At 49.1% G+C, this 11,371-nt stretch overlaps 1 protein-coding gene across 2 annotated transcripts; it reads right to left on the reverse strand.

Annotated features, from left to right (window-relative positions):
- Positions 1-491: 491 nt before the first annotated feature.
- Positions 492-4,955, reverse strand: cfap45 (cilia and flagella associated protein 45). Of its 2 annotated transcripts, XM_041872027.2 has the most exons (12): positions 4,773-4,955; positions 4,455-4,568; positions 4,140-4,282; positions 3,757-3,901; positions 3,411-3,581; positions 3,022-3,200; positions 2,787-2,916; positions 2,416-2,562; positions 2,057-2,170; positions 1,744-1,937; positions 1,221-1,445; positions 492-717 (listed from the first exon to the last, which is right to left on the reverse strand). In XM_041872027.2, the coding sequence occupies exons 1-12, from the start codon at positions 4,773-4,775 to the stop codon at positions 651-653; spliced, it is 1,632 nt and encodes a 543-aa protein (XP_041727961.2). In that variant the 5' UTR covers positions 4,776-4,955; the 3' UTR covers positions 492-650. The 2 variants fall into 2 exon arrangements, with proteins under 2 accessions (XP_041727961.2, XP_041727972.2); XM_041872038.2 differs by lacking the exon at positions 492-717 and having other exon boundaries at positions 1,259-1,445; positions 1,727-1,937.
- Between the last annotated feature and the right edge of the window lie 6,416 nt (positions 4,956-11,371).

The raw sequence follows: 11,371 nt of genomic DNA on the forward strand, positions 1-11,371 counted from the left end.
CTTGTTTAGATCAGTAACACTCCTGTAGGTTATGTATTTCGATGGTTATTATGAATAATTAGATCTCAGTACTACAGCATACAGTTCTTTGTCAAGAATGGTCTGAAATAAAAGCCTGTATTTACCTTGATGTATTCCCGATGTGCTTTGAGCTGTGTGTGTAAAGTGTCATCCTAAGCGCTGAACATTCCTTTTCTATTACATTAACAATAAAACATTTGTCATAAAGACCATGCTGAAAGATAAATATAATGCAGACTAAATAAAAAATTATATCCTGTAGATAAAATCTTGGGTCCTGTATGACTGGAAGCTGTTAGGCACAGTCCAATTATTTTATCCTTCAAAGAATAATTTATGTTTTCACATGATCACATTTAAGTCAATATATAAACAATCAATTTGTATTTTTTCTTCAATCAGTTGAATAGTTCATGTGCACCTACTTAATCAAGGTCATGCCTACAGTAAAATTAAATACATTCATAGTATGTAATGTATAGTCCTCTTTATTCAGAAATTACCTAATGATCACTAATACAAATGTGCTACACTAGATTTCTACCCTGTAACAATTCATTTTCTTCTTTCTACCCTGTCAAAAAGTATTTCATTAGTATCAGGGTTTGTGATGCAGTCTGTCAGTCATGCTAGTCAGGGAGAGCATGGACCCTTCTCTCCACTTCATGGCAATACTTCTCTGGAAGTCCAGCAGCCCTACAAGTAAAATTAACAAACATTAATTACAAAACTAAACCTGACCATCCTGACTATCCTCTGTTCCCCTCAATTATACGTACCACCTTGTCCCTGTACATAGTTAGTCCCTACCCAGTCCCTGTAAATAGTTAGTCCCTACCCAGTCCCTGTACATAGTTAGTCCCTACCCAGTCCCTGTACATAGTTAGTCCCCACCCAGTCCCTGTACATAGAGTTAGTCCCTACCCAGTCCCTGTTCATAGACTTAGTCCCCACCCAGTCCCTGTAAATAGTTAGTCCCCACCCAGTCCCTGTAAATAGTTAGTCCCTACTCAGTCCCTGTACATAGTTAGTCCCTACCCAGTCCCTGTACATAGTTTGTCCCTACCCAGTCCCTGTACATAGTTAGTCCCCACCCAGTCCCTGTAAATAGAGTTAGTCCCTACCCAGTCCCTGTACAGAGTTAGTCCCCACCCAGTCCCTGTAAATAGAGTTAGTCCCCACCCAGTCCCTGTACTTACTTGAGCTCCCTGAGCTTCTTCTCCTTGATCTCGTCAAGGCGGATGCGACGATGGCGGGCCTCCTTGTCCAGCCGGTCTCCCTCTTTGTAGACCTCCCTGCGCAGGGCGATGGCCTGCATCTCCCGCTCCCTTACCTGCTGGCGCACCCCGTCCGCGTGACGCAACATCTTGATCCTGTGTTTCTCCTCCTTGTCCTTCTCCTTACAGATGGATGCCTGCTGGGCCCTGGGGTGAGAAAAAAATAATGTAAAACTCTACTGCTAATACAGAGGCCTTTGCTAACACTTTAAAACCTGGTTGTCCAAGACATAGCATAGTGTTATGCTTTGATTTATGAAACCGCCCAACTGTAATACAAGTGTGTGATCGAGTTAGTACAGTAGTAACTACCCACTGGGCACAGACGTCAATTCAATGTCTATTCCACGTTGGTTCAACATAATTTCATTGAAATGACGTGGAAACAACGTTGATTCAACCAGTGTGTGCTCACTGGGTAAATTTACATTGTGTCATGGTGCACCTCAACACCCTCTCAAACTCAGCCCTCTCTCGCCCAGCCTCGATGGACAGGAGGTGCTCCTTGTGTGTGACCTGCTCCAAGCGAGCTGCCTTCAACCTCTCCTCAACATCCACCTTCTTCTTGAGGTGCTCCTTCTCTTTTCTCCTCCAATCCCTCGCCGCTCCCTCCTGGTTCCTCCTGGCTCGAAGCTCATCCTGACAAAGTCATACACAAAACCACTGTAACCATTCCTCCATTCCTTTTATGATCAATTACGACAACAACAGGTCAGTGTGAGCCACTGTAAAACAAATGGAACTTTGGTGCTGCTCACCTGCTCTGCCTTGTGGTCTTTGTCTCTCTCCTGTAGGGCTCGCAGTCTGGCCACCTCCTTCTCCTTCTCACTCTTGATGCGTCTCTGTTCAGCCTCGTACTCAGCCTCCCGCTCCTGTAGGGGTCACACAAAAGTATATTTGGCTGCTTTAACACAGGCAGCCCAATTCTGATATTTTACTCAATTATTGGCAAAAGAGCTGATCTGATTGGTCAAAAGACCAATTTGTGGAAAAAGATCAGACTTAGGCTGCCTGTGTAAACACAGCCTTAGACAACTGTTTTGCCCTTCTGCTTTCTTACCAAAACAAGAAGGCCAAAGACCAATAATTAAGAAGTTCATAATGGAGTACCTCTTACCATTTTCTTGTGGGTGTACTCCATGGCCCTGAGGTCGGCCAGTCTCTCCTCCTCTTTCTTGCGCTCCTTGGCCAGCAGGCTTTCATCGTTGATACGAAGGATCTCCTGCTGCAGACGCTGCTGCTCCTCCTTCTTCCTCTCCAGAGCCTGGGACACACACACACCATTCTGACGTTTATTATTCGTTCTGCCTACAGTAACTGCATTACGATTAATTCATGAATGATATTCATGAGTTGCAAGAGCACAAACAGATTTTGGACCAGGCTAATTCATGAGGAATTTCTAACTGAAATTCAAAGTGGAAATACATTAGCCTTGCTATAAGAATGTTGTACTGTACAAGGAGACTTGTCTCTAACTAATAATACCTCCAGCTCCTCCATCTGCATCCTCTCCAGGTTCTCCAGCATCTGCTGGCCCTCCTGCTCCTTCATCTCATTCTGCAGCATCCTGTCCTCCAGACGCTCCTCAATCTGGTTTATAATCAGCTGCTTTCCCCTATAGACACACACAGGGAAGACAGCTGAGGCGATGTAGTGTATTTGACTTTAAATGGACCATTGTGTGGGTGTGTATGTGTGTGTGAGCATGTGTGCCCCTCACTGGATCCTCTGGTGTTTGCGCAGCTCGTCGACCTGCTCCTGGGCTTCCAGGGCTCTCCTGCGGTCCACCTCCATCATGGCATCCAGTCGCCTCTCCTCCTCCTGCAGCTCAGCCAGGATCTGCTGCCTCTCTATGATCTGGGCATCCCTCACCGCGTGGCACTGGGCACCCAGGATCAACTGGCCACAACAATAAGGTACCATACACGACACACACAATGACACAGAGATGGAAGAGTCTGGACTGGGCATGGGTAGAATAACTTGGGAAATGTGTGATATTGCAGTGATATTGGGACTGAAGCTGAGATAAAACGAATAACAAAGAGTAGCAAAGTAAAGAGAAAGAGTGAGCAATGAGAGAGTGACCGGTTGATTCTCTTGCTGTACCTCATTGAGTTTCTTGACCTCGTCCTCCTGCTCCATCCTCATGGCGTTGGCCCTCTCCAGCAGGTACTGAGCTCTTTCCTTGGCCTCGGCCTCCAGCTCACTTAGGTCCTGGTTCTTCTGACGAGACAGGTCAGCCTGGCGGATATGGGCCTTCCGATCCTCAGCAGCATCCTTGTCAGAAAAAACAGCAACATTAGAACAGTGCAGAGGTTAGTTTGGTTTATTGCTGTTACATCTCCACAAGGGTGTAGTGCTGTAGCTGGGACCCTGTACTGCCAGTTAGTCACCCAGATTTCATGTTGAAAGGTTGCTTACAAATTCATCAGGTGCATTCGTCCTTTCTCACCATAGCTGCTTCTCTCTCCCTCCTCTGGGCTTCCAGCGTGGCCTCCAGCTCCTCCTTGGTTGAAACCTGAGAAGCTCTTCTGATCCGCTCGATCTCAGTTGGGCGGAGGATGACAGACAGCCCAGACGGATCCTTTCTTGGGATCCTGGCAAAATGACAGCTTTGTTTTGTTGTTTTTTGTAATTCACCACCACTTGTAAAATGTGATTGTGGGATATGTTTATTGGTGCAATGTAGGTTTATGGAACTGGATGGCATTCTCTTTTATAATAAGTAAACCGTAATAAACAATGCTAAGTGTAGTACTGGTATGTTCACAAAGCATTAGACTTGATGATCACATTGTAACCGAATGAGAAATTGAGGTATTGACTGATACTTGCTTCAGGTCTCGGATGAGGTCCTTTGTGATGATGCGAACTGTCTCTGGTTTCTGAGTCTTCTGACTTGGAGCAGACATGGACTGGCCCCTGGGTCCGGACCTGCCACCCCTCTCAGTGTCCTTGACATCGCAGGCTGACAGCGCCTTGAGTGAGAATATCCAATATACATTTACACCAATTCTCTCTCTCTCCCCCTCTCTCTCACAAACACACATACACACACAGACCTTGCACAGTTGAATTGTCACAGGTTACTTACTGCTATGTGTTTTATTAAATGCTGATCAAAGAAATGGCTGACATATGCAGGCCCACCTGTTTTGGGGTTCCAAAGAGGCTCTCATCCACATGAGAGGTGAGGGCACGGGTGCGATAGCGACGTGAACGGGAGCTACCTGAGAGCCTAGATGAAGACCCTACACTTTGTGGCTGCGAGAAAGTCAACAGTGTTACATTTGTACATTTTAGTCATTTAGCAGACGCTCTTATAGTCTTGGTACTGGTAGTTATACAGTCATTGAAAGTGTGTACAGACCAGCAAATAATTGCTAGCTACATGTAGCTGCATAGGACTGGCATGTATGTAATTGCTATGTCATGTAAGATTGTGGGCCTGTCTCTGATTCCACTTACCATGATGATCGTCAAAAATTGTCCACTCTCATCAACTGAAAGAAATAACAGCTATAATATTGACAGGAATGTCACCATTATAATAACACAACGAATGTCCACGGTTGTGAAGCACCTAGTTAGCTATTTTCGATCTTTATTATGGGAGAACTGCTTGGCATGTCCCTGAAAATTAGATGTGTTTTGTTGTTGTGTATCCATGGAAACCGCCATCTTCAAATGGGAAAGAGTCCACGTGGCCTCTGTGCCTGCCTTTTTACACAGCCAGATTAATCATCTCATGTCTTGGATACTTTGTATCAAGGTGAATCAGAGGTGCTTTGATACAATGTGATATAATATTTGGGTTCAGTGCATGCATGAAGCATGCGCGATATTATACAGTATGTGCAATGCATGTTGTTGTATGGTGGAGGTGGTGCATCACACATTGTGCTCACTAGATGGCGCCAAAGTACCTAATCTCTGCAAATTAGAAAACCCAGCAACGATGTAACACACCGTCATTATGACAAATCATATTTCATTGCATTTTCGATAGAAAGTTAATGTATGTGGTTGCGTGGTCATTGACTTGAATATCGGGTTTGGTGTACAGCAGGGTTCTTCAATTCCGGTCCTGGAGGGCCGAAACACTTCTGTTTTTTATTTCTACCTGGTAGTTAATTGCACTCACCTGGTGTCCCAGGTCTGAATTAGCCCCTGATTAGAAGGAGAGGATGAAAAACAGAGGTGTTTCGGCCCTCCAGGACCGGAATTGAAGAACCCTGGTGTACAGAGATGGAAAGAAATAGCCCACTGGGCACAGACGTCAGTCAATTCAACGTATATTCCACGTTGGTTCAACGTAATTTCATTGAAATGACGTGCAAACAACGTTGATTCAACCAGTGTGTGCCCAGTGGGAGGCAGTTTATGTTACAGTTTTTCTCAATTGCTAAAACACCATTTCTGAAACCTTGCTCCATTTCCTGAAAACATTAAACACAAAACCTCATCTTCAAGCACTATTTACAAAACCTCTGACTCCTCTCGCAAAATGAAACATTCGCCTCAAAACAGTTCTATATCGTGGAGCTCCGCCCCATAGGGGAGCTCTGCTCCTAATGGTTTACCCTCTGCCCTAAGGCAGCAGCAGCCTGAGACAAAATTATGCACACACCTACAGCCAATAGGAGTACAGGTGTCCCTATAAGAGGGGATGCCTCCCCTCAATCAGCCTCCCTTTTTCTTCAGCGACTGGACTAGACTGAAGAAGCCAAGAAGAGACGAAGAGAAGACTCAGGACGAAGAAAACGCCGTCGATTTTCCAGATCATCGACGTCGTCCTACAATGAGCACACCAAGCTTATCCATAGGGTAAGTATTTAACAAAAGCTCTTTTCAGAGCTCAATGTCGCTGTTCCCCTTGGCGGCTGTCGACCCCCCAACATATGTTTCGTGGGTTGAGGGACACAGCACGCCAGGGACAGCTTCATTAATCCCCACTATGCGCCAGCTGCGCCTCCTTTTTGAAGGAGTGGAAGCAGCGTTGGGCATTTTTAGGGAGGATATTCCTCTTGAGGATGTGCTATCAGTGTTAGTCTCAGCTTCTGAGGCATCATCTGAAGGCGCTGACTCAGGAGATGACAGGGCTATTGGGGAAGAAATGAATATTCTATTGGAACAATTCATTACACTGACCCAGATGTTTAACACCCCTTTTCTGTCGGGAAATTGTGTGGTCATTACATCCCTGGATGATGACGCCACAGCCTCTCTGTGCCTGAATTCTCAGGTCTCATTGAGTGGGCTGCTAAACAGCGGGAGATTAAGCTGCCCCCATTCCTCCAACCCGGAAGTGGATATGAGGAAGGGCGGCCGTTACTCTCGCTACAGCTTGGCGTCAGACGGCGGCCTCCAGCAGCAAGGGGAGCGGGCCTCGCCCCCCTGCAGCGCCAGAGGTGCCGGCGAGAGAGGTCATTAAAGCGTCACCCTGGCATCACCCGAAGGGCGGCCAGAAGAGACGTCGTTTATGACAGGCGAGGGGAGAGAACGGAAGACGGCACAGCACCTGCTGTGACCGAGCCCACTGTCCCCCCACTCTACCGTTGAGTGTATGGAGGAGAATGTTTTTTGTTGATGTGTGTAATAAAGAGTTGGCTCTACTTGACACTGTCAAAAAGAGCCCCTTTTCCATAATACATCCGAGAGCGTTCGACCTTCCTCACTCTCGCTCTCTCTCTTACCACTATGAGTGCAGCTCAGCCCACCATGGTGCGTTGCTGAATGCACACATAAGGCAGGTATATAAAAGGTATTAAGTGTACCTTATAAAGACCTCACTTTACAGACTCCTAGGAGTGCTGTAGTGAGTGTCTCACATAGCAGGCTGCAGTCTCAGCCAGATAATGGCATGATGACGCGACCGCTATTCGGGACGGCGCTCTGTCTCAGGCTAACACCTCAGTCAGTGCAGTTCAGACCCATGCTGCGTTCACGGAGGGCCTGATTACTACGGTTACGGGCGTAACCAACGTATCGGCGCCCCCGTTTCTCTCAGAACGCGCTGATAATAACCACATTGGGGATGGCGCACTATCACAGACTAAGGTCTCTGTTAGTACGACCCAGACCCATGCTGCGTTCAAGAAGGGCCCGATTACCACGGTCACGAAGGTGCCCAGTGTATCGGCGCCCCCACCTTTTTCTGAACGCGCCCAGGCTCACCACACTGAGTGTAGTTCAGCCCACCAGAGGTGCAGACCTGAACGCACACAGGAGGTGAAAGTAGGAATAATACCTAGATGCCGTCTTGGTTTATCTCAAAGAGACCTCACATTACAGACTCCAAGGAGTACTGTAGTGAGTGCCTCTCATAGCAGGCTGCAGTCTCAGTCAGGAGACATGATGACGCAGCCGCTAGTTGGGGATGGCGCACTATCGCAGACTAAGGTCTCGGTTAGTGCGATTCAGACCCATGCTGCGTTCACGGAGGGCCCGATTACCACGGTGACGAAGGTTCCCAGTGTATCGGCGCCCCCACTTCTTTCTGAACGCGCTAATACTCACCACACTGAGCGTAGTTCAGCCCACCAGAGGTGCAGAGCTGAACGCACACAGGAGGTGAAGGGAGGGAAAGATACCAAGACACCGTCTTGGCTTATCTCAAAGAGACCTCACATTACAGACCCCAAGGAGTACTGTAGTGAGTGTCTCTCATAGCAGGCTGCAGTCTCAGTCAGGAGACATGATGACGCAGCCGCTATTTGGGATGGCGCACTATCGCAGACTAAGGTCTCGGTTAGTGCGATTCAGACCCATGCTGCGTTCACGGAGGGCCCGATTACCACGGTCACGAAGGTGCCCAGTGTATCGGCGCCCCCACTTCCCTTTGAACGTGCTAATACTCACCACACTGAGCGTGACTCAACCCACCAGGGGTGCAGAGTTGAACACACACAGAAGGTGAAAGTTAAGAAGGTATCAAGGCGCCGCCTTGTTTTACCTCATAGAGACCTCATACTACAGACTTCTAGGAGTACTGTAGTTAAGAGCTCTGATAGCGAATTGCAGTCACCTAAGATGACGCAATCGCTTGCTGGGGATGGTGCCCTGCCGCAGGCTGTGGCCTCGGTCAGCGCAATTCAGACCCGCGATGCGTTCAAGGAGGGCAGGAATACGACGGTTACGGGTTTAACCGACGTCCCTACTCCTCTTTCTTTCTCAGAACGCATTTCCTCTCCCTTTCACGGGAGGCCCACCTTGGGCTGTTCCACCACTTCAATGTTGGGGAACAGTGGCGGTAAGGGCCATAGAGGAATACAGGTCCTTCCTACTGGATGCACCACAGCTTCGCGCCCAGCCACTTTCTCTGCATTGCTGGCAGTGGCGAAGAAGCTGCACCCTCTCACGCTGGCTAGAACAGACGTTGCAGAAGGGTTATGCTCTCCAATTCCACCGGACCCCACCCCCGTTCAGGGAGTGGTGGAGACGGTGATGAAAACGCCAGACAAAGTGGCCGCTCTGATGACAGAGATTACGGAACTTTTGGCGAAGGAGGCGGTGACAGTAGTTCCCCGGGAGCAAAGGAACAAAGGGCTATATTCGCCTTATTTCCTAGTGCCCAAAAAGACGGGGGAGTGAGGCCGATTTTGGATTTACGCATTCTCAACGAGAGCATAACCAAACGGCCCTTCCGAATGCTAACGACAAAACGTCTGCTGGAATGTGTCCAGAGAGGGGACTTTTGTACGAGCATAGACCTAAAGGACGCGTACTTTCATGTGCCGGTTCAGCCGCGTCACAGGAAGTTTCTGCGGTTCGCCTTTCAAGGGGTGGCGTACGAATACACGAGGATGCCATTTGGGTACGCCCTGGCACCTCGCACATTTTCCAAGTGTGTGGAGGCGGCATTGGAACCGTTGCGTCATCAGGGAATACGGCTACTAGCCTACCTGGACGACCTACTGGTTCTCGCCCCGTCAGCAGAGCTGGCGATCACTCACACAACACAGACAGTGATGCATCTCACAAGTCTGGGGTTTGCTGTGAATTGGAAAAAGAGCGCGCCCTCGCCCACTCATCAGATTTTCTACCTGGGGATACAGCTAGACACTGTGAGGATGAGGGCTCGAATTTCGGACCCCCGAAGGGTAGCCTTGTTGCTAGCCCTAAGGAAGTGTCGTCCGAATCACACAGTGACGGCGCTGTCGATCATGTCACTTTTGGGTCTCATGTCGTCAGCCCACTCTGTGGTTCCGCTGGGACTCCTGCACATGCGCAGGACGCAGCGATGGTTCGCCCAACTAAGACTAGACCCATTGCGTCAACGTCATCGGTTGGTGGTGGTTCCCCTCTCGCTCAGTGCAGACCTAAACTATTGGAGAAACTCGCGCGTTCTCACGCATGGAGTCCCGATAGGAAAGGTGTCCTCTCACATCCCAGTATTCACGGATGCGTCCCTGACGGGATGGGGAGGGACATGTCAGACACAAGCGATAGGAGGTGTGTGGCCTCAATCAGGTCGTCACATCAACCTCCTGGAGTTGGAAACGGTTCGACTGGTTCTGACCCACTTCGCGTCTACCCTTCAGGGTCGCGATGTGCTGGTCTGGTCAGACAACCGGACCACAGTAGCCCACATAAATCGCCAGGGTGGAGTCAGGTCTCCTGCTCTCCATCGTGCGGCAGAGGAATTGTGGCTGTGGGCTCACGAGCAGCTTCGCTCATTGAGAGCAGCACACATTCCGGGCTACTTGAACGTAGGTGCAGACCTCATGTCAAGACGGGGTCCTCGAGACGACGAGTGGTGTCTGCATCCAGACATTGTTCTCCAGATTTGGGAACAATTCGGGAGAGCCGAGGTGGACCTATTGTGGTCCTCTGTAGCTCAGCTGGTAGAGCACGGCGCTTGTAATGCCAAGGTAGTGGGTTCAATCCCCGGGACCACCCATACACAAAAATGTATGCACGCATGACTGTAAGTCGCTTTGGATAAAAGCGTCTGCTAAATGGCATATTATTTATTATTTTATTATTATTATTATTATTCGCGTCACGCGTGAACGCGCAATGTCCTCTGTGGTTCTCTCTGAGGGAACAGGACGAACCGCCACTGGGAAGGGACGCCTTTGCGCACCAACCGTGGCCGAGAGTTCTCCTGTATGCATTCCCTCCGCTGTCCTGCATTCTCCCACTGCTAGCCAGGGTGAGGTCAGGGGGGCTGTCAGTGATACTGATAGCGCCCGATCGCCCGGGGGCTCCGTGGTTTGCGGAGATGAGTCAGATGTTGATTGCGCCACCTTGGCCAATTCCACATCGACGGGACGCGTTGTCTCAGGCGGCTGGCACGATAGGGAAATTGCCCATAATCGGCCAACCACTGAAGGCCTGGCTGCTGAGAGGGACAGGCTAGAGCGCCGTGGGTTATCTGATGCAGTGATCAGGACCATACAGGGTTCACGTGCCAGTTCCACTTCTAAGATGTATGCCAGTAGATGGAACGTGTTTTCACGATGGTGTGTCACACAAGGTGTGGACCCCATGAGCTGTCAGGTGGAGAGTATTCTCTCTTTTCTGCAGCTCATGTTTGATAAGAAAAAATCGCCTGCCACGATTAGAGTGTTTGCAGCAGCGATTTCAGCTTGTCATGAGGGTTTTGGCAGAGACAATGTCTTTAGCCACCCTCTAGTGAAACGCTTCCTATTAGGAACACGGCGACTTAGGCCAACACCTAGAGTCACGCTTCCTCAGTGGGATTTGGCTTTGGTACTCGAAGCGCTATGTAAGTCGCCGTTCGAGCCATTGAATCAAATACCCCTCAAGATGCTGTATATAAAGACAGCACTGTTGCTCGCTTTGACTACAGCTAAGCGGGTCAGTGATTTGTGTGCTCTTTCGACGAGATCTGACTGCTTGGCCATCAATGGTGACCTGAGCAGAGCAGTGTTACGTCCTAACCCGGCATTTGTGCCGAAGGTTATTAAGAGTTCATATAGGTCACAGACCGTGGAGCTGTGGGCTTTTTCTCCTCCTCCTCATAGAGAGAGGAGTGAGGAAAAGCTCCATCGCCTGTGCCCGGTACGCGCTTTGGCGTGTTACGTCGAGCGCACAGCAGC

This window comes from Coregonus clupeaformis, chromosome 5 (assembly GCF_020615455.1).
Source record: "Coregonus clupeaformis isolate EN_2021a chromosome 5, ASM2061545v1, whole genome shotgun sequence".
NCBI lineage: Eukaryota > Metazoa > Chordata > Actinopteri > Salmoniformes > Salmonidae > Coregonus > Coregonus clupeaformis.

Bases quoted from the DNA above. Each gene is read 5' to 3' on its own strand.
- cfap45 (XM_041872027.2), bottom strand. The intron at 3,201-3,410 runs GTACAGCAAGAG...TGTTGTGGCCAG, and splicing joins AGGTCAAGAAACTCAATGAG to TTGATCCTGGGTGCCCAGTG. The intron at 1,446-1,743 runs GTGCACCATGAC...TTCTCACCCCAG, and splicing joins GAGTTTGAGAGGGTGTTGAG to GGCCCAGCAGGCATCCATCT.